At 46.4% G+C, this 25,036-nt stretch overlaps 2 protein-coding genes across 5 annotated transcripts in view; one reads left to right on the forward strand and one right to left on the reverse strand.

The window, feature by feature from the left end:
• LOC117887143 (zinc finger protein 271-like) overlaps positions 1–6,597 on the forward strand; it is a 60,875-nt gene extending 54,278 nt beyond the window's left edge. For 3 of the 4 annotated variants that reach the window (XM_034789423.1, XM_034789426.1, XM_034789425.1), the window contains 2 exons: positions 143–288; positions 585–6,597. In XM_034789423.1, coding sequence (XP_034645314.1) covers positions 670–2,589 — 1,920 coding nt within the window. In that variant the 5' untranslated portion in view covers positions 143–288; positions 585–669 and the 3' untranslated portion in view covers positions 2,590–6,597. The remainder of the gene's footprint in view (positions 1–142; positions 289–584) is intronic. The other variant, XM_034789427.1, reaches the window with a different exon arrangement.
• A 3,568-nt stretch (positions 6,598–10,165) lies between these two features.
• The window catches only part of LOC117887590 (zinc finger protein 189-like), a 63,040-nt gene continuing 48,169 nt past the window's right edge, over positions 10,166–25,036 (reverse strand). The window contains exons 5-7 of the mRNA XM_034790234.1: positions 18,639–18,742; positions 16,261–16,374; positions 10,166–12,117 (exon numbers count right to left, since the gene is read on the reverse strand). Of these exons, the coding sequence (XP_034646125.1) occupies positions 10,955–12,117; positions 16,261–16,374; positions 18,639–18,742 (1,381 nt within the window). The 3' untranslated portion in view covers positions 10,166–10,954. The remainder of the gene's footprint in view (positions 12,118–16,260; positions 16,375–18,638; positions 18,743–25,036) is intronic.

Genomic DNA, 25,036 nt, shown 5'->3' on the forward strand with positions numbered 1-25,036 from the left:
GTAACTCAGTTGTGCAGCTAATGTGAGATGCCCCATTATCAAAGTAAGAAACTGGGTGTAAAATCCTGGAACATTCTTTGTTGGAAAGACACAAAGAATGTGTAACAGACCCTGATCTCACATATTTTCCTTCCCTCTGCAGGATTTCTGATTCACCATCTGTGATCTCCTGGATGGAACGACGCGATGAGCTGTGGGTCCCAGATCTCCAAGGATTTGAGGGACAGGAGATCCCAGGAGGCACGTGCACCAGTGAGGAACTCATTCAAGCAACCCAGAAGCCCTCAGGTGCATGAATTAAAAAGCTAGGATTCCTGCCAAAGCCCCGGAGTTCCCCCAGTTCTGTCTGATATCACCCCAGCTCTCCAGCAGGTATTGTATCCTCCTGGCAGATGCCGTTCATGGCTTCCTACTCACCCTTGTCAGTAAGCTCCCTCCCTTCCCCCTTCCTTTCTCTGGGGGTTCAGATAGGCTGAATTAGCAGGATTGGCTCCTCTTCTCTCTCCTCTGGGTGAGTTGGAGGATTTGGGGGGGATTTGACTCCTTCTTTTTCATCCCTCATGATTATTTCACTCCCTTTGCAGTTTCCGTTCCTGAGACTCTTATTCTCCCTGTCAGAGGCAAGGACTCGTGTCTGGATTCTCTCCATTTATTACAGCTGCAGAGGGGATGGTGAATGAGGATGTGGAGGACAGTCCCCAGCAGAACGTCCCTAAGGAGCTGGGTCTGCAGGGGCCTGGCCAGGGAGAAGGTTGTGGGACTGACAGCAGCTCAGAAAGGCAGCAGAGAAGTTGCTCAGGAAAGAGAAAGGTTCAGTCCCTTTCATGTGACAAAGGCTTCAAGGGTGAGAATGTCCCCCAGAGCTTCCCAACTGGAGAGAATATATACTTGTATACAGAGTGTGGGGAAGGCTCTGGTCTGCACTCAGGCCTGGGACAACATCAGACAGCCCAGTGGGGAGACAAACCTCATAAATGTGCCGAGTGTGGGAAACGCTTTTGTGGGAGCTCGAACCTGATTACGCATCAGAGAATCCACACGGGAGAAAAACCCTATCACTGCCCCAACTGCGGGAAAAGCTTCAGCGTGAAATCAAACCTCACGACCCATCAGAGAATCCACACAGGAGAGAAACCCTATAAGTGCCCTCACTGTGATAAAAAGTTCAGCCAGAGCTCAGACCTCACTAAACACCAGCGAATCCACACGGGGGAGAGACCCTACGGATGCGATGCATGCGGGAAAAGCTTCAGTCGGAGCTCCCGGCTCCTGACACACCAGAGAGTCCACACAGGAGTGAAACCTTATAAATGCCCTGAGTGTGGAAAAAGCTTCCGCGTGAGCTCCCATCTCACTAAGCATCGACGGACCCACACAGGAGAGAGGCCTTATCCGTGCTCGGAATGCGGGAAGAGCTTCAGCCAGAGCTCAGACCTCACTGCCCACCTGAGGACCCACACGGGGCAGAGACCCTACGGATGCCCTGACTGCGGGAAAAGCTTCCGCCAGAGCTCGCACCTCGTTAGACACCAGAGAACCCACACAGGTGAGAGGCCCTTCAGATGCACTGAGTGCGGGAAAAGCTTCAGCGTGAGCTCAGAGCTCCTCGCCCACCAGAGAACTCACACGGGCGAGAGACCCTTCACCTGCCCCAACTGTGGGGAGAGCTTCGGCCGGAGCTCCACCCTTGTCCTACACCAGAGAATCCACAGTCAGGAAAAGCCCTACAAATGCCCTGACTGCAGTAAAGGCTTTGGCCGTAGGTCACTCCTCATCCTGCACCAGAGGATCCACCTGGGGGACAGACCCTACAACTGTGGGGACTGCGGGGAGAGCTTTATTGATGGCTCCAACTTTGTGAAACACCAGAGAGCCCATGTGGGAGAGAAGCCCTACAAATGCCCCGAGTGCAGAAAAGGCTTTGTGCGCAGCTCAGATCTCATTAAACACCAGAGGATCCACGCCGGGCATAAGCCATTCACATGCACTGAGTGCGGGAAGAGTTTCAGCGAGAGCTCCAACCTGCACAGGCACCGGAGGGCCCATACGGGTGACCGGCCCTACAAATGCTCCAACTGTGGGAAGAGCTTCGGCCAGAGCTCTGACCTCATCAAACACCAACGCACGCACATGGGTGACCGGCCCTACAAATGCACCGACTGCGGGAAAAGCTTCAGGCAGAGCTCGGACCTGGTCAAACACCAGAGGATCCACAATGGAGAGAAGCCCTACAAATGCCCGGACTGTGGGAAAAGCTTTAGTGTGAGCTCGAGCCTTGCCTCACACCAGAGAATCCACGTCGCAGCGAAGCCCTATGAATGCCCTGAGTGCGGGCAAAGCTTCAGTGTGAGATCCACCCTGTCTACGCACCAGAGGATCCACAGCGGAGAGAAGCCCTTCAAGTGCTCCAATTGTGGGAAAGGCTTCGGCCGCAGCTCCAACCTGGTCAGGCACCAGCGGATTCACACCGGAGACAGACCCTACCGGTGCTGGGACTGTGGGAAAAGCTTCACTCAGAGCTCAACCCTTAATAGACACCGGAGAGTCCACATGGAAGAGCGGCCTCTCCTGCCTGCTGCATCAGAGTGATGGACAAAGCCAATGATATCTTGGACAGCTGGCCAGAGGGTTATTGGTACTCAGTGCTTGGCCATACACCCCTCATGGCTGTGCTCCTGGGCTGGTGTGACTACGAATGATGATATTATTATCCATATAAATGTCTAGCCTTTTCCTGAATCCTAGTACACATTCCTCACCTCAGTACTTTCTTGGGTCTTTTCCTGGAGGCCTGAGTTCCCTCATGCCAGCTGAGGCCTTGTCTACACAGGAAAGTTAAGGTGTGAATTTAAACTGATCTAGTTATCCCTGTTTAACCCCCCAGCCCCACGTGGAAGCTTTTATTCCGATATAAGAGTGGCCTTTTTCCAGTTTAGTTGACAACATTTAGCCACAGGAATTAAGCAAACTGAATACAGGACTCTTATGCTGGTATAACTGGTAAAACTTTCCACACACAGAGAAGTCCTGGGGTTCTCTGGTTTCTGGAACTTTGTGGAGTAAGTCCCCTCTCCCACCTTGTGTTCAAACAGTGGAAATGCATGGATGTCTTCTCAGTGATCTCACAGGCTTCTTCAGATCAGTTCAAATCTTAACCCCTTCCTTTCTGCTTTCCCAAACATCAGCATTAGTTAGCCAGTGGTGGAAATGTCTCAGACTTGGCTGAGTTCATCACTGTACAGCAGCATCAGCAACTTTCGGTGGTGGAAACAGTGCTGGGGACGGTCCAGTGGTCCACATTTGTTGTGGGGGGAGGGGAGGAAGTTGATAGAAAATGAGCTGAAAGGGGCTGTTCAGATAAAATACCCACAACAAACACTGAAAAAGGATCTAGATTCTATTCTCAGTGATGCTAGGGTGAATACTGAGTGGCCCCACCAGACTCTGGAGTCACTCTGGATCAACCCTGGATAGAATGGAATCTGGCCAGATGGGATACATCTGCAAAGTGGGAAAAATAAAACCCATGGTGGTGAGTTCACGAGCCCAGGTCTATAGACTCAGGCTTGCAGGGCTCACACTAGGAAACTAAAAATAGCTGTGTCGATGTTCTGGCTTGGGCTGGAGCTTGAGCTCTGAAACCCAGCCCGAGCTGGAAAGTCCACATGGTAGCATGAGCCCCACAAGTCCCAGTCTGTAGACCCAGGCTCTGAGATTCACTGGGATATTTTTGCTGTGTAGACATACCCATGGCGTTTAATGGTTTATTATCTCCTCTTACTCTCTGCCAAGAACTGTGTTGTTACAGTGGGAGGATGTGTACTTCACAAATGTGTGTTTCCCCACTGGTTCCTATAAGGCTTCCTGTATTAGTGGTGTTGCTTTCTGGGCAGATTCAGTGAACCAGGAAATACAGCAGCATTTTACCAGAGGAATGATTTTTTTTTAGTGCAAATTAAAATATATTTCTGTGCAGAATATCTTGCCCCAAATCAAGCCGGCAGTCTGGGGGACATCAGTACAGCCACTGGAGAAGCTGGAGATGCATTTGCCATAATCCCCAATATCAGTTATTTCACCTCAGTGCTGCTTTGACACTTGTCGTTTTGTTAAACGTCCTTTTTCTTTGAGTGCATTTGTCAGGGTCCTGGTGTGGTGCTGGTTTTGCTCACAGTTCATGGAGCCATGGTCCTCAGCTGCTATGTATCAACATAGAGCTAAGCTGATTTATACCAGCTGAGGTTCTGGCCCAAAGAGAGTACAGCTGGTATGTTTTAAAGAAGCTTAAAAAAATATAAAAATGTTCTATGAGGTCACATCCAAGGTACCAATGCAGCATTGTTCTCTACTGTATATTTATAAAACATCAATGCAAGAGATGTCCTCTGTGTGTCATGGATCCACAGGGTCTGGTTTATGTCCCAGCCTGTAACCCTGGAGAGTGACCTCGATAGACTGCCAGGTCTCAAGAAGCCACACAATTCCACAGGGTGTGGCCCATGGCCTCCAAGACTGGGCTGGTGGCACCAGCGATCCCAGTCTCTCTCCATGGCTCCCTGTAGCAAGTCCAGCAGAGTCAGTCTCCTGTGAGAGGCTTATCCTGTACTCCTCCAGAGCACAATGTTTCCTGTAAAGTATTTGCAGCAACACCAGGAAGCCTTTTCAAAACAAGGTAACAATTTATTAGTCAGCTGGCTCACAGAATCTGAAAGTCCTTAGGTTAGCATAGAAAGGAAAAGAGGTGAAGACAGAATTCGGTCTGGCCCACGTCAGGGGCATCCTAGCTCTTAACACAGCCACCTGGCACTTTTCCCCTTCAAAGTTTGTCTCTCTCACCAACAGAAGTTGGTCTCTCTACTACCTCTCCTCTTTCTTCTCCAGCTCGGAGACCTTCTCTCTGCAGGGAAGCCAAGCAGTGTGGGAAATTTCCTTCCTCTTGGCTGTTGGTTGCTAGGTGTTACTGTCCCCGCCACTGGGGTTTCCAGGGTCTCTTCCGATCCACCATTCACATGTGTAGACTTTATTTAGTTTGTTAATGATTCTGGTTTCCAGCCAGCCTGCTGAGTTAACAGCTCCTCCCTTTGCTTTACACTCAGGGATTGTCTACATTTAAAACGCTGCCATGTGGCTTGCACCACTGTAGTGCTTCAGTGAAGACACTACCTATGCTGACGACAGGGTTTCTCCCATCAGTGTAGGTATGCTTCCTCCCTGAGAGGCAGTAGCTAGGTGGATGGGAGAATTCTGTTTACCTAGCACTGTTTACACACTGGGGGTTGGGTCGGTTTAACTGCGTCGTTCACAGGTGTAGATTTTCACACATTCCTTAGTAATGTAGTTATACCATGGCAATGCAAAGCCCAGAGGGAAACTGAGGCACACTCAGGCATCATAAATATACTACCAAAGCCCCCACATTCATCATATTACAGAAGTCATGTACAGAAGAGCATGCCCTTTCCCTAACCCCACAGTAAACCCTACTTAGAGAGTGTACTACAGATGGCATGTAAGAGCACAGAGTAAAAGTAAAAAATTGCTGGCCTATATAGACCGCCAAAATTCACACCTCACTGAGCTTCATAGTTAGTTGTCCTGTTCCCTGAATTACATCTAAGGAAGGCTGCACAGTTGGGTGAAAGGAAAACATACAGTGGATGGATTCTATTAAAATGAGTGAACTACACCCCAAAGGGAGCAGAGAAGTTGCATAAAAAAACAAAGGCCAACATTTTCAGACTTAGACTCAGCGTTTGTAAAGCCATTCAGGTGCTTAAACTTAAGAGTGGGTTTGCTTTTTACCCTTTTGCTGAATAGATTTTGGGAGGAACTTTATTTTCCAGACCAGAGGCTTGCCTCCCCTGGCTCCATGCAGCCTAGTTGAGCTGTGTGCCTGGATACGGTCCTTAATTTCACCCTTTTTTACTTCCATGCCTGACTGCTCTTTCCCCTCTGAGACCATGTTCTCTCTTCCAGGCTGGTTCTACTTTTTAAAGCTTTGTTTAACTTATTTTGCAACTTTCTACCACCTTCCTCTCCTCTCCCCTCCTCCACCTACCCTTTCAAGCCAGAGCGTAGGAATCCCTTATCCAAGGCTAGGTCTCTAACAGGGGCCTTTTGTCTTCTGTGGGGATTTTTAGCAAATGACCTTCTCCTGTCCATGGACAGCTCATTCTTGTCATAAGGGGCTCCCTTTGACTCCCTACAAAGTCCCAGGATAAAGTAATTTGAGCCAATTTGGCTAAAATTAAAGTTAAAAATTAAAAATAAAGGGTTAAGGAACCATTTATTTGCCTGTTCTGTGCACATACTCCTACCTACAGCATCCTGCCACCCAAGCCATGTGTTAATCATGCAACAGGAAGTAGGAGACAGGCTGATGGCAGGTTTGGATGGTACTTGAAAATAGCCAAATGAAAACAGAACTTGAAAACAAAATTGTTTCAGCTTGACAGAAACATTTTAGTTGACTCAAAACGAAATAAAAAAACAAACCAAAGATTTCTAGTCAATCAAAATGTTTTGGAAGATTTGAAACAAAATGTGATTGAGTATCTCACTTTGATGAAAACCAAAAAATCCGTTCTGCTCTCTGCTACTGCTTAATTCTACTACTAAATGAAATACTGATAGGAAGGGAAAAGTGCTAACAGGAGGATCTGAAGTTTATACCTTTTTGGATAAAATCTGACAGAGCTTTTCTCACCAGCTGAACCTACTTTTATAGACTACCATGAAGTCATGGGAATGTTGAGAGAGATTATTATTTCAACAAAATAACAATTTTTGAAGCACAAATACCTGAAAGGATTCCCCACAGCCTGTGGCTAGAGCCTTCAATAAAGAATTAAATTCACTAAAATTAGCAAAGATTTTGAGGGTGCCAATCCCTAAAAGACCTACATGGATAATTTCAGGAGATTTCACATGACTCACAAGGAAGAGGGTTCTATAGAAAAGTTCTTACAAATATACACAGTCCAAGTTTTTTTAAAAACCTGCCATGTCTGATGGAGCAAACATGTCTCTGTCCTTGAGCAGATCTAATCATCACTGTGGAATCTGAGGGGAGCCCAAAGGGGAGCAGTAATGAGGTTAGATTTTAAAATGAAGATTTGATGGCCTATTCCTACCCACCCCCACTTTTCACCTCTCCCTGTGATGTCCTTAACTGCCCTGTGATAGCCTGGTCTACACTACGAAGTTAGGTCGACATAACTCCATCTCCCTCCCTCCATTTCATTATGATTCACCCCTTCCCTTTGTTGCAATGTCACCTCCAGAGAGACAAAGGGGAACCCAAAACTGACCATTTCATGGTTCCCCTGAAACTGCTCTTTCCTGGGCATTAAAAACAGATTCCCAAGGGCTGTGAGGCCTCTGACTCCCAGGGCCGAGCATCACTTTCCTGCCCCTCCATAGCATTTTCTCTTTCAATCACACGGAGGCTCTGCCTCAGGAGCTGATGTCAGCTAAGCCTGGAGCTGCCCTTGCAGGCTAGTTCCAGCCACCGGAGAAAGTGCCCGACTCAGACAGGCACAGAGGCAGGTTTAATGAAGGTCTGTCCACGGCCCAGATCCCACTTGGGAAGCAGCAGGTCCAACTTCTGGATATTGTTGCTATTACTGTCTGCATGTGACCAGGGCCGGCTCCAGGGTTTTTGCCGCCCTAAGCAGCAAAAAAAAAAAAAAAAGCCGCGATCGCAATCTGTGGCACCTCTACCACCGCTGCTTCAGTTTTCGGCAGCAATTCAGCGGCAGGTCCTTCGCTCCGAGAGGGAGTGAGGGACCCGCCGCCAAAGAGCTGGACGTGCCGCCCCTCTCCGTTGGCCGCCCCAAGCACCTGCTTGCTGGGCTGGGGCCTGGAGCCGGCCCTGCATGTGACCCAGGAAGCTCAGCCGGTGATACGGGAGTGGAGGGAACAAGACAACCCCCTTCCCAATAGCAATTACCAGAACCAATAGTGCTTGGAGCTAATTAACCTCACCCCCCACCCCCGTAACCTCACTGTATTCAGATAGAGTTGTGTGATGGAACAAGTGAAAAAAATTGTTAGTTTCAGACTGAAAGTGACTTTTCCCTCACCAAAAAAAACCAGACAAACACACTTTGAAATAAAATGTGGATTCAAATCATTGACATTGCTGAAATTTTTGTTTTGTTTTCAACCAAACTATTTCCAAAATCAACTTGAATTCTTAAGTAGTTTCAATACCCCCCAAAACACATTTTTGGTCAATTTACTATTCACTGCAAAAAATAAAAAATTCACTCAGCTCCAACCAGCTACCCATAAAGCAAAGAAATCCACTTTTGAAAACTTGTTTGTGCATCAGACATAAACAGATACAAGCATCTCCTAAACCTGAGGTGTGACCAACTTCCAGATGAAATTTCTGTGGGGCAGCAGAAGAAAGAGAGACTTCAGCTTGGAATAACTAAAGGCCAAATCCTGAGATCAAGGGACCTTTGCTGAGAAGGGAACTCAAAATTTACATCGCCAGTAGGCCACTTCAGTCTTGAGTGGTATCCCCCATTCCCCATGCCTAATAGTTTGTAAATTGCATATCAGGGCAAGGGACATGCTCTGGCAATGAGATCTGGGGAACAGTCTCCACAGTGGAAAGAGTGGGAAGTTATTTGGGTTTTAGCATGGTCAGTTGAAGGTTTTGGAACTAATGTGTAGTCACAAGCAACCTGATTTTTGGAGAGGGTGTGGGATGAGTGGTATTTCAAGTTGCAGTTCCCCAACCCAGCAACACTAGTACAAGCCAGTTGCCCCATCCTCATGCACAATATCCACAGGGGTTGATAAGTACATTTTAAATGTTTATTTGCAGTCATAAGGGCTGGACATTTTTTTCTTTAAAAATCCTGAAGATTATTTATTTGTATCACCATAATGCGTAGGAGCAGCCCTACATTTAGGTTTTGGAACACGATTCTGCAGCAAGGGGTGGGAGTGAGGTGAATTCGGCTGTTAACGCCACAGCCACAAAATGGCAGACAACCTCTAGAAAATACCCACTTTGCTGAGAGAAACAGACAGGATGGGAACAAATGGACATTTTCCATTTCTAACTTTGCTTATTCTATTATATTCCAATTCAAATTAAGTAAACTGGGAATTTATAATTCAGTAACTGCAATTTCAATGTGGATACCTTATCAGTACTGCTAACTCATGCAAGGAGCAGATTAACTCCTTGATTGATTCTCTTGTTATGTAGTTTTATACTGAACCCAGGTATTTTAGACTCCACCTAAATTAATAATATATTTACACATGCCTTATGCTGGGATTAACTCTTTGATACTTGCTCCTAGAAGAATAAATGAATAAATAAATCTGAAAATAAAGCAAGTAGTGACAGGAGAAATACAATGCATGTGATAACTCAGATTCTAACTGGGGCAGGTACAAGGAATTCAGCCATGGAGCTCTCTCAGTCATAGGATTTTTTAATGGGTAAATGTCAGGGGTAGCCAAACCATAGCTTGTGAGCCACATGCAGCTCTTCTACAGTTAAAGTGCAGCTCATGGAGCCCTCCTCCCATTCTCTGCCTACCAGACTGGAGGGGGCAGAGGCTTAGGGCTTCTGCCCTGCGGGGGGGAGAGGGTGTGGGGTAAGGGGCTTCTGCCCTCCAGCCAGGGGCTAGGGCTAGGGGCTTCAGCCTCGCAGGGCGCACCGGCCAGGGCTCGGAGCTTCAGCAGGTGCGCTGTATCTCTCGAACTACTGAAGATTGTCGTATGCAGCTCAGAGGGTCAGTAAGTTTGGCCACCCCAGTATATGTATATGTCAGAGTTATTATAGTGTAATGCATTAAGAATGAAATTAAAAGGGCAATAGTAATGTATTGATGGTTCTGTGAGGATGACTATATCAAAAAGCAGACCTCTGATGTAATTACATTCACTAGAGCCCTGGGTGGATACAAAATTTGTATCCACATCCGATCTGTGGTCCGCAGATATCAAGTGGATATCAAGCGGATATCCGCAGATTTTTAGGGCTCTAGCTATAAAATTTGGATTGCATCCATCAATATGGTCCATGGATATCCCCAGATGCGCATATCCACAGATTTGCAGCACTAGGACAGTGTTACCGAGAGACTTTCCCACAGGCCCCAATCTCACCCCATTTGTGTTGTAAGACTCAGACTTTGGGAAACTCAGTTGCACTTTATTCCTCTGCATTTAAAGTAAGAAAAAAAACACATCATCCCAATTCTGTCTCCAGCATCCAGTTCAGGACATTGCAAACCCAAACCAGTCCATTGGTGCTCCTGAATGTATAGGTTTTCTTAACTAGAATGCTATTAAGAATAAGTCAGAAATTGCAGAAAACAAAAGAAAGATGGTTCTAGAGAAAAGGGAAAAATAAGATAAAAAAGGTAAACTTAACAGAGAATATTCAGTTTGCTGAAAATAATAGACAAATCCAGTTAATTCAATACAATAATCAACCTGATCACTGTGAGGGAATCTTCTGTTCAGGGAAGCTGAGTTAGTTACCAATTTTAATAACTCCCCCTATGGCCTAGGAGGTCAGACTTCAAAGATTGAACAGCTACATAGCCAGGTTTGGGAGTTTTGCATTAATCACTCTCTACAGATTTGAAACATACACATGAAAACATATGCCTGCATCGATACAAAGGACTATGAATATTCCGCAGATTCATGTGCATGGTCTATCTCAGTATAATGGTCTTTGAACATATGCCTATGTTCATCATCTGTGTCACAATTCCCAAGCAACTGTGCCTTTCATTCTGGTTCCCAATCTCCTGACCCCAGACGTACATTGGAGCCAAAGCCCAGATTGTCAAAAGCTATTTATGCTCCTGACTTCTATTGATTTCAACAGAAATTAGGAGCCTCCTTTGAGTAACTGGGTCCAAACACCGCCATCATTAACAGGAAAAGGCCAGTGTATTATTCACAATGGCTAGGTTGGATCCAGGCTTTTTTTAAACAGTTTTCCCCTGGTGTGAGTTCTCTGATGTCGAACGAGGTTTGAACTCCGGGTCATGCTCTTCCCACAGTGGGAGCACTGATAGAGTTTCTCTCCCGTGTGGGTTCTCTGGTGGGCAATAAGGTTTGAGCTCCGACTGAATCCTTTCCCGCACTCGGGGCATTTATAGGGCTTCTCTCCCGTGTGGATTCTCTGATGCGTAATAAGGTCTGAGCTCTGACAGAAGCTTTTCCCACAGTCGAGGCACTTGTAGGGTTTCTCTCCCTTGTGGAACCTCTGATGTCTAATGAGGTGCGACATCTGACTGAAGCTTTTCTCACAGTCGGGGCATTGGTAAGGCGCCTCTCCAGCGTGGGATCGATGATGTGCAACAAGGTGTGAGATTCTATTGAGGCTTTTCCCACATTCAGAGCATGTGTAGGACTTTTCCCCCGTGTGGATTCTCTGATGCGTAATAAGGTCTGAGCTCTGACAGAAGCTTTTCCCACAGTCGAGGCACTTATAAGGTTTCTCTCCTGTGTGGAACCTTTGATGTCTAACGAGGTGTGACATCTGACTGTAGCTTTTCTTGCAGTCCGGGCATTGATAAGCCATCTCTCCACTGTGCGCAGTAAGGCGTGAAACGCGCCGGAGGCTTTTCCCAGAGTCGGGACACTTATATGGCTTCTGTCCCATGTGGGATTTCAGATGATTAATAAGCTGTGAGTTGCGACGGAAGTTTTTCTTGCAGTCGGGGCATTTATAGGGCTTCTCACCCGTGTGGATTCTCTCATGTGTAGTAAGGTGGGATCTCTGACTAAAACTTTTCCCACAGTCCAGACATTTATAGGGTTTCTCTCCTGTATGGATTCTCTCATGGGCAGTAAGGTGTGATCGCCAACTAAAGGCTTTCCCACATTCAGCACACTCGTAGGATCTTTCCCCCATATGGACTCTCAGCTGGATCGTGGTTTCATTAAGAACATTGAAACCTCCCTGGTGGTCACTGGATTTTTCCTCTCTCCCCCCTTTGTGGTTTCCCTGCTCCCTCTCTGATATGTGCTGACTCTGCTCAGGATTCTGGGAAACATTTCTTTTGGCTCTTTCTGAAAACATCCTGTTTGAGTCCACTTGCTCAGGATCTTCCGGAGGAGCACCTGGAAGATAATAGGGCAATAAGTAGTAGCCAACATAGATTTGTCAAGAACAAATCATGCCAAAACTGCCCAATTTCTTTTTTGGACAGGGTTACTGGTCTTGTGACTAGAGGGAAGCAGTAGACGTGATACATCTTGATTTTAGTAAGGCTTTTGACACAGTTCCACATGATATTTTCATAAGCAAACTAGGGAAATGTGGTCTAGATGAAATTACTATAAGGTGGGTGCATAATTGATTGAAAGATCATATTCAAAGAGTAGTTATCAATGGCTCACTGTCAAACTGGGGGATGTATCTAGTGGAGTCCTGCATGGATCTGTCCTGGGTCCAGTACTATTCAATGTTTTCATTAATGACTTGGATAATGGAATGGAGAGTGTGCTTATAAGATTTAGGGATGACACCAAGCTGGGTGGGGGTGGAGCATGCCCTTTGCAGGACAGGATTAGAATTCAAGATGACCTTAATGAATTGGTCTGAAATCAGCTAGATGAAATTCAATAAAGACAAGGGGGGGGGGGGAATTAATCAAATGCACAGATACAAAACTGGGATTGTTTAGTCTGCAGAAGAGAAGAATAAGGGGGGATTTGATAGCTGCTTTCAACTATCTGAAAGGGGGTTTCAAAGAGGATGGATCTAGACTGTTCTCAGTGGTAGCAGATGACAGAACAAGGAGTAGTGGTCTCAAGTTGCAGTGGCGGAGGTTTAGGTTGGATATTAGGAAAAACTTTTTTACTAGGAGGGTGGTGAAATACTGGAATGGGTTACCTAGGGAGGTGGTGGAATCTCCTTCCTTAGAGGTTTTTAAGGTCAGGCTTGACAAAGCCCTGGCTGGGATAATTTAGTTGGGAATTGGTCCTGCTTTGAGCAGGGAGTTGGACTAGATGACCTCCTGAGGTCCCTTCTAACCCTGATATTCTATGATTCTATTCTATGAAAATGGGGGATAACTGATTAGGCAGCACTACTGCTGAAGAGAATCTGGGTGTTATAGGGGATCACAAATTAAATGCGACCCAGCAACGTGATGCAGTTGCAAAAAAGGCTAAAATCTGCTAAGACAGACACATCAAGTAATTGAGCACTGGTGAGGCCTCAGTTGGAGTATTATGTACAGTTATTAGGTGCCTCACTTTAAGAAAGACGGCATGGACATAAAAATGCAAATAGGCTTTGAATCGCAGTAACTGTCTAGGCACCTAAAAATTAAATGCTGCGACGCTGAACATCATAATGCCTTACTTACGTGTCTAAGCTCCGAAGCAATGCATGGGGAGAGACAGGTGCCTTTAGACTGCAGTTGAGAAAACCCAGCATGGTAGGGAGGGAGCCAGCTAAGCTCCCCAAAGTGCTAAGCCTCACCCCTCTCACAGAGATAAGCACCTAAGTCCAGGTTGCAGAGCGGTGCTGGGAACTGTCTTTGCAGTTGGGTTCCTATGCCATTTTTGCAAGAGGAAGGTGGAGGGGTGGGAGGAGCTCCTCATAACTTTTAGCCCAGGGTCCAGTCCCCCTGCTCCAGTGACTTTTTAATTATTTATCCACAGTGCAACAGTTTCCACAGGAATAATGGAATATCCCATAGCTCAGTGGCTAGAGCACTCACCGGAGATCTCCTTGTAAATCCCTTCTCCCCTTCAGATGGAAGGGGTCTTGAACTGGGGCTCTCCTACATCCCAAGTGAGTACCCTAAGGCTAAGTACCCTGGGCTAAGGTTTTGAGGGAGGTTCTCCTCTCCCCCGCCACTGACTATTTTGTGTAAACTTGCCTGAGGGGCCTGATCCGGTATATGGCCTCTGAGCACGACCACTGGCTCAAAACCTGCACGCAACTGAGGCAGCTAAATGCCTGTCTTCCCCTGGTTTGTAAGTCACTTTGGGGCTTAGGCGGGTAATAAGCATCCAGATTCTTAGAGGGAGGCGGCAGCGTGCATGCCCAGAGGAAGAAACGTAGGTGCCTAAGGAACTTTGCCTGCCAAACACAGGCACTGAGTGAGTCAGCGGGAGTTTGCTGCACCGCAGTGGAGCGTAATATAAGAATTTAGGTGCCTAACTCCTTTGGAGTATCATAAGAACGGCCATACCGGGTCAGACCAAAGGTCCATCTAGCCTAGTATCCTGTCTACCGACAGTGGCCAATGCCAGGTGCCCCAGAAGGAGTGGGCCAACAGGCAACGATCAAGTGATCTCTCTCCTGCCATCCATCTCCATCCTCTGACAAACAGAGGCTAGGAACACCATTCCTTACCCATCCTGGCTAATAGCCATTAATGGACTTAACCACCATGAATTTATCTAGTTCTCTTTTAAACACTGTTATAGTCCTAGCCTTCACAACCTCCTCAGGTAAGGAGTGCCACAAGTTGACTGTGCGCTGCGTGAAGAAGAACTTCCTTGTATTTGTTTTAAGCCTGCTGCCTATTAATTTCATTTGGTGACCCCTAGTTCTTATATTATGGGAATAAGTAAATAACTTTTCCTTATCCACTTTCTCCACATCACTCATGATTTTATATACACCTCTATCATATCCCCCCTTAGTCTCCTCTTTTCCAAGCTGAAGAGTCCTAGCCTCTTTAATCTCTCCTCATATGGGACCCGTTCCAAACCCCTAATCATTTTAGTTGCCCTTCTCTGAACCTTTTCTAGTGCCAGTATATCTTTTTTGAGATGAGGAGACCACATCTGTATGCAGTATTCGAGATGTGGGCATACCATCGATTTATATAAGGGCAATAATATATTCTCAGTCTTATTCTCTATCCCCTTTTTAATGATCCCTAACATCCTGTTTGCTTTTTTGACCGCCTCTGCACACTGCGCGGACATCTTCAGAGAACTAGCCATGATGACTCCAAGATCTTTTTCCTGACTTGTAGCTAAATTAGCCCCCATCATATTGTATGTATAGTTGGGGTTATTTTTTCCAATGTGCATTACTTTACATTTATCCACATTAAATTTCATTTGCCATTTTGTTGCCCAATCACTTAGTTTTGTAAGATCTTTTTGAAGTTCATCACAATCTGCTTTGGTCTTAACTATCTTGAGCAGTTTAGTATCATCTACAAACTTTGCCACCTCACTGTTTACCCCTTTCTCCAGATTATTTATAAATAAGTTGAATAGGATTGGTCCGAGGACTGACCCTTGGGGAACACCAGTAGTTACCCCTCTCCATTCTGAGAATTTATCATTAATTCCTACTCTTTGTTCCCGGTCTTTTAACTAGTTCTCAATCCATGAAAGGACCTTCCCTTTTATCCCTTGACAACTTAATTTACGTATCCAGGCAGACATGGGCAAATTGGAGAGTCCAGAGGAGAGAGACAAAAATGACCAAAGGTTTTTAAAAACCTGCCCTGCAAGGAAAGGTTGAAGAGAAAGAGAAAGACTTGGGGAGATGGGGCCTGTTAACAGTCTTTAAATACGTTAAGGACCGTTATAAAAAGAGGACAGTGATCGACTGTTCTCCATGTCCAATGAAGGCAGGACAAGTCATTGGCTTAATCTGTAGTACGGGAGATTAAGGCTAGATTTTAGGTGAAAGGTTTTAATGATAAGGAACAGGCTTCCAAGGGAGGTAGCGGAATCCCCCTCACTGGAGGTTTTTTAAGAACAGGTTAGACAAACACCTTTCAGAGACGGTGTAAGTGTACTTGTCCTGCCTCAACGTGAGGGGCTGGACTAGAGGATTTCTCGAGGTCCCTTCCAGCCCTGCATTTCTATGAATTTTCCTTCTCGCTCAGTGTCCGATCTCCTGCTGGGACAGAGAGAATCCAGAAAGGAGTCATTCTCAGTGGGGAAAGGGAATGCAGAAAGGGGAAAGGCAAAGGGGGTAACAAACCCAAATAACTGCAGAGCAGATAAAAATAAATCATGAGCCAATTCCTCCTCCTTCCAATCACTCCGCAAACCTTCCCAATAGGACAGAGAACTGGGGATCAATTCTAGCTCCATATGCCATCCACACACTCAGGGGAGTGGGAGTTACCATCAGGTGTGGTAGGAAGCCATGAGTGACAACTGCCATAAGGATCCTGACCGGGATGGGACGAGGCAGAACTGGGGCTTTATGGGAATCCCGGCATTTTACTTTACCCACCAATCTTTTCTGACTCAGTTTATCTGGTTCCACACCTGTGCAGCTGTGTTTCAGGATCTCCCTCTCCTCAGAACCCTGGAGATCCGGCACCTCCAACTCTTCTCTTCGTTCCATCTGAGAGATCACGTTAGGTTTGGGAATTGGACACACTGGGGAAAGAAAACAGGTGACACTGGTATTTGTGGAGTATTCATTATGAGAAGTGTTCCATGATTATTAATTCAGCCCATTTTAACACATGCAAATCTCTGGGCCAGCTCTCCATGGAATCAGAGCTGCAGGCCACTCTGCTAATGGGAGAATTTAACTATCCACATCTCTGCTGATGACAAATCCTGCCACACCATTCACCACCAACATGGTTTCCCAGCTCACCCAGAAGGGGGATGAGTTTGAATTCAAAGTCAGACATTGTGGGGTCTGCTGAGGAGCAGGAGGGACTCGTTCATCTACACAGCCAAGGGGGCTAAGTGGAGAGATTTTACAAAGCTACCATGGGGGTGGGGAAGTGTGCTGGAGGGAATACAAGCCCATTAATACATTAGAAGGAAAGGACAATCCATAAATGGCCAAAACATTGGCCTGCTTTATAAAGGCTCTCCCATGGACATAATTACTCCACCTCCATGAGTAATCTGCCGATGTAGCGCTGGTGTGGACAGCAGTTAGGTTGCTGTAACTTGCGTCGGCAAGGGGTGTGTCTTTTTCACACCCCTGAGCGACGTTAAGTGAGATCAATTTATGCAGTAGTGTAGACCTGCCCTAAGTCCTTTTAAACCCACCATGTCTGACGGAACAAACATGTCCTTGTCCTTGGGGACATAAAATCATCTCTGTGGATTATCTCCAGGGGAAGGGAGAGCAGTAACGAGGGTAGATTTTTAAAAGAAGAAACAACACACACATACACGCACACTTCTCTTCCCTGTATTTCCCTAACTGTACAGAGATGGTTAGATCTACCAGATTTCATGCTCTCTTTCCCTTCCCCTCATTTCTTTTATTATCCACCTCTGCGCAGGGCTGGATTTAGGGGCAGGCAACCCAGGTGACCACCTGGAGTGCCAGGCTTGGGGGGCGCTGGGCTCGCAGATTTACAGATCCTAGTGTACTGTTAAAAACTGCTCTCTGTCTTAATTTGCTACCAGTAGTAGTTACTAATATTAAACTGCTATCTGCCCTAATCTGCTACTGGAATTTGGGTAGTAAATTCTAGTAGCAGTAGCAGTTACTGATACATAAGGTTGTTCTTATTTGCTACCTCTCACCTTAACCATCTTCTAGTACAGAAGAAAAAGTTAGAATTAAAAATTCCAAATTAGAAATCACAGTAAAAAAAAAACATAGCCAGTGCAATACTAGAAACCCAGATGTCATTGCTAAAACTACTAGCAAGTACTAACTTATGCATATTTTCAATGAGTATTTGTTATTAAAATATAATTTAAATAGCACAATGAAATGCATCCCAGCAGCAGATAACACAAATTGGTGAACTGCTGAGAGACTCTATGCAGTCAGATACACTGATAAGGGATTCTTTGATTATAAGGGGGTGTACATAAAATATTTCACTGAATCAAGTCTCCTGAAGCACCTCAGTAGGTTACATCAGACAAAGAGGAGCTGCAGTGACTAGGCATTCGGATGCCTGCACCTTTACAAATCCAGACCTGGGAAGCCCATGAGGAGAGGTACTGTCCTGTGGGAGGGGAAATAAAAAAGCCCCTCAGCCCCCCCCCCCCACCCTATTTTTTGCCAAACACTGGTGTCTCAGTCCACCGGGGTAACTGTTACCCCTCTGCCCCTGTCTGTGTTTTGCCCTCTGTTAAACTCAGGGGTGAGGCACTGCCAGAGGGTAACACCATCTCTTTCCCCCCCACCCATCCCTGATTTTGCCCTTCAGCCCCTATCCTAACCCTGCCTCCAGCGGCTTCACCTTCCTGACCAGTCAGTCAATTTCCACCCCCTGCTCAGATCCTGGCCACCTCCAATTCACCCCCTTTGCCCCTTTTTAACCCCTGTAAAAACTAGTCCACAGAATCTGAGGCCAAGTAAGGGTAGGGTGAAGGCAGATGTTACTGAGCACCCTCGGTGCACCCTAAGTAGCAAATTAAGTCAGAGAGCAGTTTTCCACACTACACGAACCCTGCCCCAAAGAGACAAAAGGGGACCCCCCCCCCCCCCAGCCACCGTTTCATGGTCACGCTGAAACTCCCCCTCCCCCCATCCTCTGCGTTTAGCTCCCGGAGCAAAGCTCTGGCAGCAGCTGATGGCCAACCAAAGCAGGGGCTTCATTACTGTTAGCTCAGATCTGCCCTGCAGATGCAGCCACAAGAGATCTGAGCCTCCCTTAGTGCAGAGTCACTTCGCTGCCCGGCCCCAGCCCTTTCCCCCGAGTCTCTCCCCTCACCTGCAGGCTCCGGCTCAGGGGCTGGTGTCGGCAGAACCCGGGGCTGCCCCAGGGGCTGGTTCCAGCCACCCGCAGAAGGTCCCCCCGGGGTGGGCACAGAGGGAGATTAATGCAGGTCTTTCTCCGCACAGACCCTGCTGGGGGAGCAACAGATCAAAAGCCAGGCGGCAACAGCAGTGCTGCCGGTGCATAGCGAATGACCCAGGAAGCTCAGCCATTTACATGCTGAGCAGAGAGAGAGCAAGCGAGCGGCATCCCGACCTCCCTTAGCAATAATCAGAGCCCTCTGGTGGCAGGAGCTAGCCCCTCCTTTCCCCTACTCTACAGTAGAACCTCACAGTTACCAACACCAGAGTTAGGAACTGACCGGTAACCACACACCTCATTTGGAACTGGAAGTAGGCAATCAAGCAGCAACAGAGACAAACAAACAAATACAGGACAGTACTGTGTTAAACGTAAACTATTTTTTTTAAAAAAAGGGGAAAGTAGCATTTTTCTTCTGCATAGTAAAGTTTCAAAACTGCATTAAGCCAATGTTCAGTTGTAAACTTTGGAAAGAACAGCTATAACGTTTTGTTCAAAGTTAGGAACATCTCAGAGTTACCAACAAACTCCCTTCCTGAGGGGTTCCTAACTCTGAGGTTCTGCTGTATTCAGCTCCCCATAAAATAGAAACCACCCCTCTTGAAACCTTGTCCGGACCGAGACACAAACAGGTGCAAGCACCTCCGAATCCTGAAGTGAGACCAACTTCCAGGTGGAATTTCTATGGGGCAGCAAAATGAAGAGAGGCTTCAGCTTGGCAACCCTAAAACCAAATCCTGAGATCAAAGGATTTTTGCCTAATAGAAAATTGAAGCTATAACACTGCCCCACCTCCCTGGACACTTCATTCTTGAGGGTTCCCCACTACCACCATCACATTGGTGCCTAGCAGATTTTAATGAGGGTAGGGGAAATGTTCTGTCAATAAGATCTGTGGCGCTGGGGGACAGCCTCCCCAGGGGAAAGATTGGGAAGTGATTTGGGTTTTAGTGTGGACAGTCAGTGGATGATTTTGGAACTCGTGGGAAGTCTCCTCGTTGCAGAGGAGAGGGAGATGACAGCTGTTTGAAGTCCTAGTTCCCTAACCCAGCAACACCAACAGGAACCAGTTGCCCCACTGACATTTCATTATTCCCCATGCACAATATCCACAGACATGGTTAAGCACAATTTAAATGTTCTCTTTGCAGCCAGAAGGGCTGGACACTTCCTTTATTTGTTTTTTTATGTAGTTTGGATTCTGGACCACAATTTTCTGCTGCAAGGGATGGGATCGGGGTGGACTCTGATGCTGAATCCATAACCTGAAGACTGCAGCCAACCCATGGAACTGACAACATGGAACAAGCCTACTTTTCTAAGGCAGACAGACAGGATGGGCTTGAACAGAGTTTTTCCATCTCTAACTTCAATGATTCCTATATAGTCCAATTTAGATCAAGTGAACTGAGTTTTAAAATCCAGGGTCTTCATTTATGGGGTAGTTCTGCTTTTTCCTACTTGTCATTACAACTAACTCATGCAAGCAGAAATTAACTCTATGATTGAATCTTTTGTTATTTAGTTTCATACCAAATCCAGGTTTTTTAGACTCCAGATAAATTAATAACAATGTATATATACACCCCTAACACGGAAGTTAACTTTTGGATTCATAAAGGAAGAAAACCACAAATAAATCATCATCCCAACTCTGTCTCCAGAGTCCAGTTCATTTCAAACCCGAACAAGCCCATTGCTTCTCCTGAATGTACTCATTTTCTTAAGTAGAGAATTGTCAAGGATAAGTTAGAAAATACAGAAAATAAAATAAAGATAGTTCTGGGGGGGGGGGGCGCGGGGGACAAAATGTAAGATTTTAACAGACAATATTTAGAGTTTATTGAAAGTAATAATCAATCCAATTAATTCAATACAATAATCAGCCTGTTCTAGATTATTTTTTTCTGGGAAAACTGATTTCATTACCAGTTTTAATAACTATGGATCCTTTATTTCAAGTCCTTATGAAACTGCCAATCAAGCCTGCATGTGATGGTTCAGCCACACATTCTAGTATTAGAAATGGAAACAATATCAATAATTCCTTACTTCAAAGTCAGTTTGAGTTGGACTGTCTAAAGAACCAAGGGGCATTAGGGTCATAAATCCAAATTTGCAATCCCAAATTGCAATGGGATTGGCGTATTTAACTTTCCCAACTAGACAAACACCAGAATAAAATGAGGTGTTAATTTAAACCTATCTAGTTAGACCATTATAATCCGCCCTGGCCCCCCAAATGGGGCCATTCTTATTCCAGAATAAGAGTGCCCCTTTTTGATGTAGTTTGTCACTTTGGAAGTTGTTTAAGATAAAGCAAAAAAACCCACTCTGATTCTGAAAATAGAGTGTCCACACAGGGAGCTATCAGTATAACTGCTATTATAATTATACTGATATAACTGGTACACTTTTCCCATGTAGACAAATCCATAGGCTATCCCCAGGTCTTCTTTCCCCCTATATACACACACGTCTACTGTCTGTCACCACCCCCAAGTATCAGACTTAGTGATTTAAAGCTGCTTTTTTCACTTCTCCAAGTGCATTTCTAATCCAAAATATCTAGTGCCACTCACTTTAGCTAAAATATTAGACACTCTGTAGTATTCTACCTCTTAATGTTAGTGATTCTATCCATTTCTCCATGTCAGAGATGCTGACAATTCCATGTGATGTCAGGTGTTCTTTAAGCCAGTTGTTTCCCAAACAGTGGGTCCCAATCCACCAGTGGGCTGTAGGAAGGTTCTAGATTGGTCGCCATATGCAAGACCAGATTAATTCATCACTGGGCCCTGGTAAACATACACTCCTCCCTGCATGATACAGAAGGAAGGCCCCAGGAAGTGGGGGAGGATTGAAGAGCAAGCCATCCTTGCACTCACTCCACAGCACCAGCTCCTGTCCCACAGGACTGCGCCTGGCTCCCCATTCTGGGCATTGCAATCCCATGCACCAGGTTGCAACACCACAAGCTCAAATTTGGCCTGGCCGCCCGTCCATCTTTGGCCAAACCTAAGTGGCACTTGTGCGCAAGGTTGCAACACTCGTAGTGGGAGCCAGGCCCCAGCCCCATGGGACAGGAGCCACTACTGTAGAGTGAATGAGGGACGGGCTTGCTCTCCAACACCCCTGGGTCTTCCCCTCAACCCCAGTCCAGGATTAGGGTTATGGTGCTGGAGAGAAGGATGTATATATGTAACGGTGGGTCGCACGGAAAGAGAATGCAGTTGGTGTGTCGCCTTAGTAAAAAGTTTGGGAACCAGCTTTAAACAATCTCTGGGCAGTAAGTTGACTTACACTTTCACACACTCAGGCCATTATCTCTGTGCTGCACATAGACAGAGGTTGCTATCGGAAGCTGTCACGGACCTAGAAGATAGGTCCATGACAGCCCCTTCTGTGTGGCAGAATCTTAAGGGTAGGTCACGTGGCCTAATGTCTCCGAGACTGAGCCACTGGGCTCCAACACTCCTGCTTCACACAATGCTCTCTCCACAGTGAGTCCAACTGAGCTAAAGTTTTTTACACTCTTCAGGGACTGATGCACCTCAGCAAGTATTCGCAGTGATGCCAGGCAGCCTCTTCCAAACAGAATAGGGGTTATCAGTCATCTGGAACACAGGATTGGAAAGTCCTTAGGTTAGCAGAGAGAGGCAAAATTTAAGCCTTAGTCCCACCCCAGCCATGCCAGCTCAATCAGCCAGCCATGCTGCTGGGGAATCCATTCCTCCTCGTCCCTCTGTCTCTTTGTCAGTCCAAGGTGAGATCCCTGTGTCTCTCCAAAAGACAGCCCCTGCCACCTGGCACCTTTCTCCTTTGTTCTCATATTGTGCCTGCTGGAGTTTTCCTATGCTATTGGTATCAATTGTGTAGTCTTTGGAGCTCTCATTGTCGCTCCAGATCCTCCAGTGATATGGGTCGATTTCAACCTGTTCTTTAATGACCCATTCATTCAACCCAACATGCTCACCTCCTGTCTTCTGAGCTGCCCTTTTGCACCAACTGGGTAGCAATGCAAAGCACAGAGGGAAACTGAGGCATGCATAGACATCATAAAAATATCACAGAAAACTCCTACTTTGTCACTAAACCCTGAGCTCTGCTCATCTATGGAAGAGAATTTGCAAGGTCTCTGCATTCCCAACCATCACTAGCATTCCAAATTTTTCCTTGAGAGCTATCATAGATCTTATTAGTGAAACTCCAGTCCCTTTCCATATTATCAGCAGGGGCTGCAGAGGTGGTTGGCCCAGGGCCTAGCTTTCTCCACTTTCTGTAACTTTTGGGCAGCCCACCCAACAGTAAACAGCTCTAAGTAAGTAGGGGAGATCAATTCAGGTCCTGAGGAAAAGTGGGGACACGTCACTGGAGGGAGCATGGAATCTGGTCCAAGCATCTTTCTCTCAGTCTCTATGGATGGGCGATTAGGGATGGGAAGGGAGACTTCCATTCAGGATGAGAGAGTCACTAAGTGAATTCTCCTTTCCCAGGCTCAACTGTGGACTATGCGGTCCTTTGCAAAACTGATTATGATGTGCAAGATGCACATGTCCCCTCCTCCTATGCTGTGTATGCGGTACCCTCTCCTACCATTCTTGGTCTGTTCAAGGGATCACGTATTTCCTTCTTTCTGTCATTCTCCGTCAGTGAAATTGTTGGAGTCACTAGGCATAGCTACCAGGTAACTCGGGAGAGTGGAAGGCCAAAAGTGCAGATGAAGCTCTTCTGCTGTGGGCCTACCTGAACCACAATGACTCCATCTTGTGAACTCTCACCTACTTTTATGCTAACTGCTTACATGCTGAAGCAGAAATGTAAGGGTCAGCTTTTCTAGCAGGCAGCTGCTGTAAACAGGCCTTGCAAGGCCAAAAGATAAGCAGACGAATGGGAACTTTTCTAATTGTAACTGCTACAGAAAGGAGGGGTGGGAGGGGTAAGAGGGAGTAACAGAACAAAGGCTTACACAGAAACTGCTTGGAATATAAAAGGGAAAATTTTATTTGTATGTGCTGCACTTGATTTGAGACATGCTGGTCTCCTAGTGCCATTTCAGAGCTCTGAAATAAACTTGGCTTGCTTTCTCCCCTCAGTGTCTTTATTGGTGCCAAGCACACCGGGCAACGAACCCTGTTTGCCATCTCGGGGCCCAGTTCTGGGCAGGCAACAAAATGAAGGTTATTAAAAAAGAAAATAAATGGCAAGAGTTTGAATTTGGGGTGTTGGTTGATAATCTTCAGTGCAATGAAGTGTACATTTGAAAAGTGATACGAAACTTGGGCAGTAAGGCTGTAATTTCTGCGTAGTTACATTATTGAGCTGTGGCACTGGGCATGTGATCTGTGCAACGTAGACATAAGATTTGATATTTCTTTTGGGAGGCTGTTTGCCAATGTTTTAGTAGAGTTGGGCAAACTTTTTTCAATTCATTTTATTTTTGTTGAAAAAATGCGTTTTGCGGGCCTTGACACCATTTGTCAAATTCAGCTCGGCTAATGGTTGCAGTTGAAACAGGGACGGCTCTAGGCACCAGCAAAGCAAGCACGTGCTTGGGGCAGCCCATTTGCAGGGGCGGCAGGGATCCAGCATGGAAGCTGAGAACCAACAGGGGGCCCTGAGAGCTGTAGTTCCTTGATTAGCGCCCTGCCTATACAGCCGGCCCTGGAGCAGAGAGTAGGGACCTACATTTCCCAGCATTCCCTTGGCCACTACCAACAGGAAAGAGGGGGAGGGAGTGAGGTAGCAGAGACCTCATGCTGCAGTGAATGGAGAGCTGCACTGTGAAGGTAGGGATACTATATTTTAACATTCAAAAAATAGGACACTCCATGGGGAGGGAGGGTAGCCCCACCCTGCCCCCATCCACTCCCTCCGACTGCCCCCCCACAGAAACCCCAACCCATCCAACCCCTCCTGCTCCCTGTCCCCTGATCACCCCCTCCCGGGACCCCTGCCNCCCCCCCAAACCTCCACCCCATCCAACCCCCCAGCCCCCTTACTGTGCCACTCAGACCAGCGTGTCTGGCTCCACGCAGCGCCAAATACACTGCTGCATACATGCTTCCGTGCTCCCCAGCAGAGCCACAGCCTCCCCCCACCCCCAGCACCTGCCTTCCAGATTTGAACACCTCAAAATTCAGGACTGCTCAAGCTCAGTTTGGGCAGCTGCTACTTCATTTCTTCCAAATCAAATATACTGATCCACTGTAACTTGCTGTAGAAAAAGTAGGATAAAATTGAGCAAGAAATGCTTCCCAGTGGTTATTAGGACTGGAATTGCTATTTTCAACTGCCATTGCCTTTTTTGT

Source organism: Trachemys scripta, chromosome 14 (assembly GCF_013100865.1).
Source record: "Trachemys scripta elegans isolate TJP31775 chromosome 14, CAS_Tse_1.0, whole genome shotgun sequence".
Classification (NCBI taxonomy): Eukaryota; Metazoa; Chordata; order Testudines; family Emydidae; genus Trachemys; species Trachemys scripta.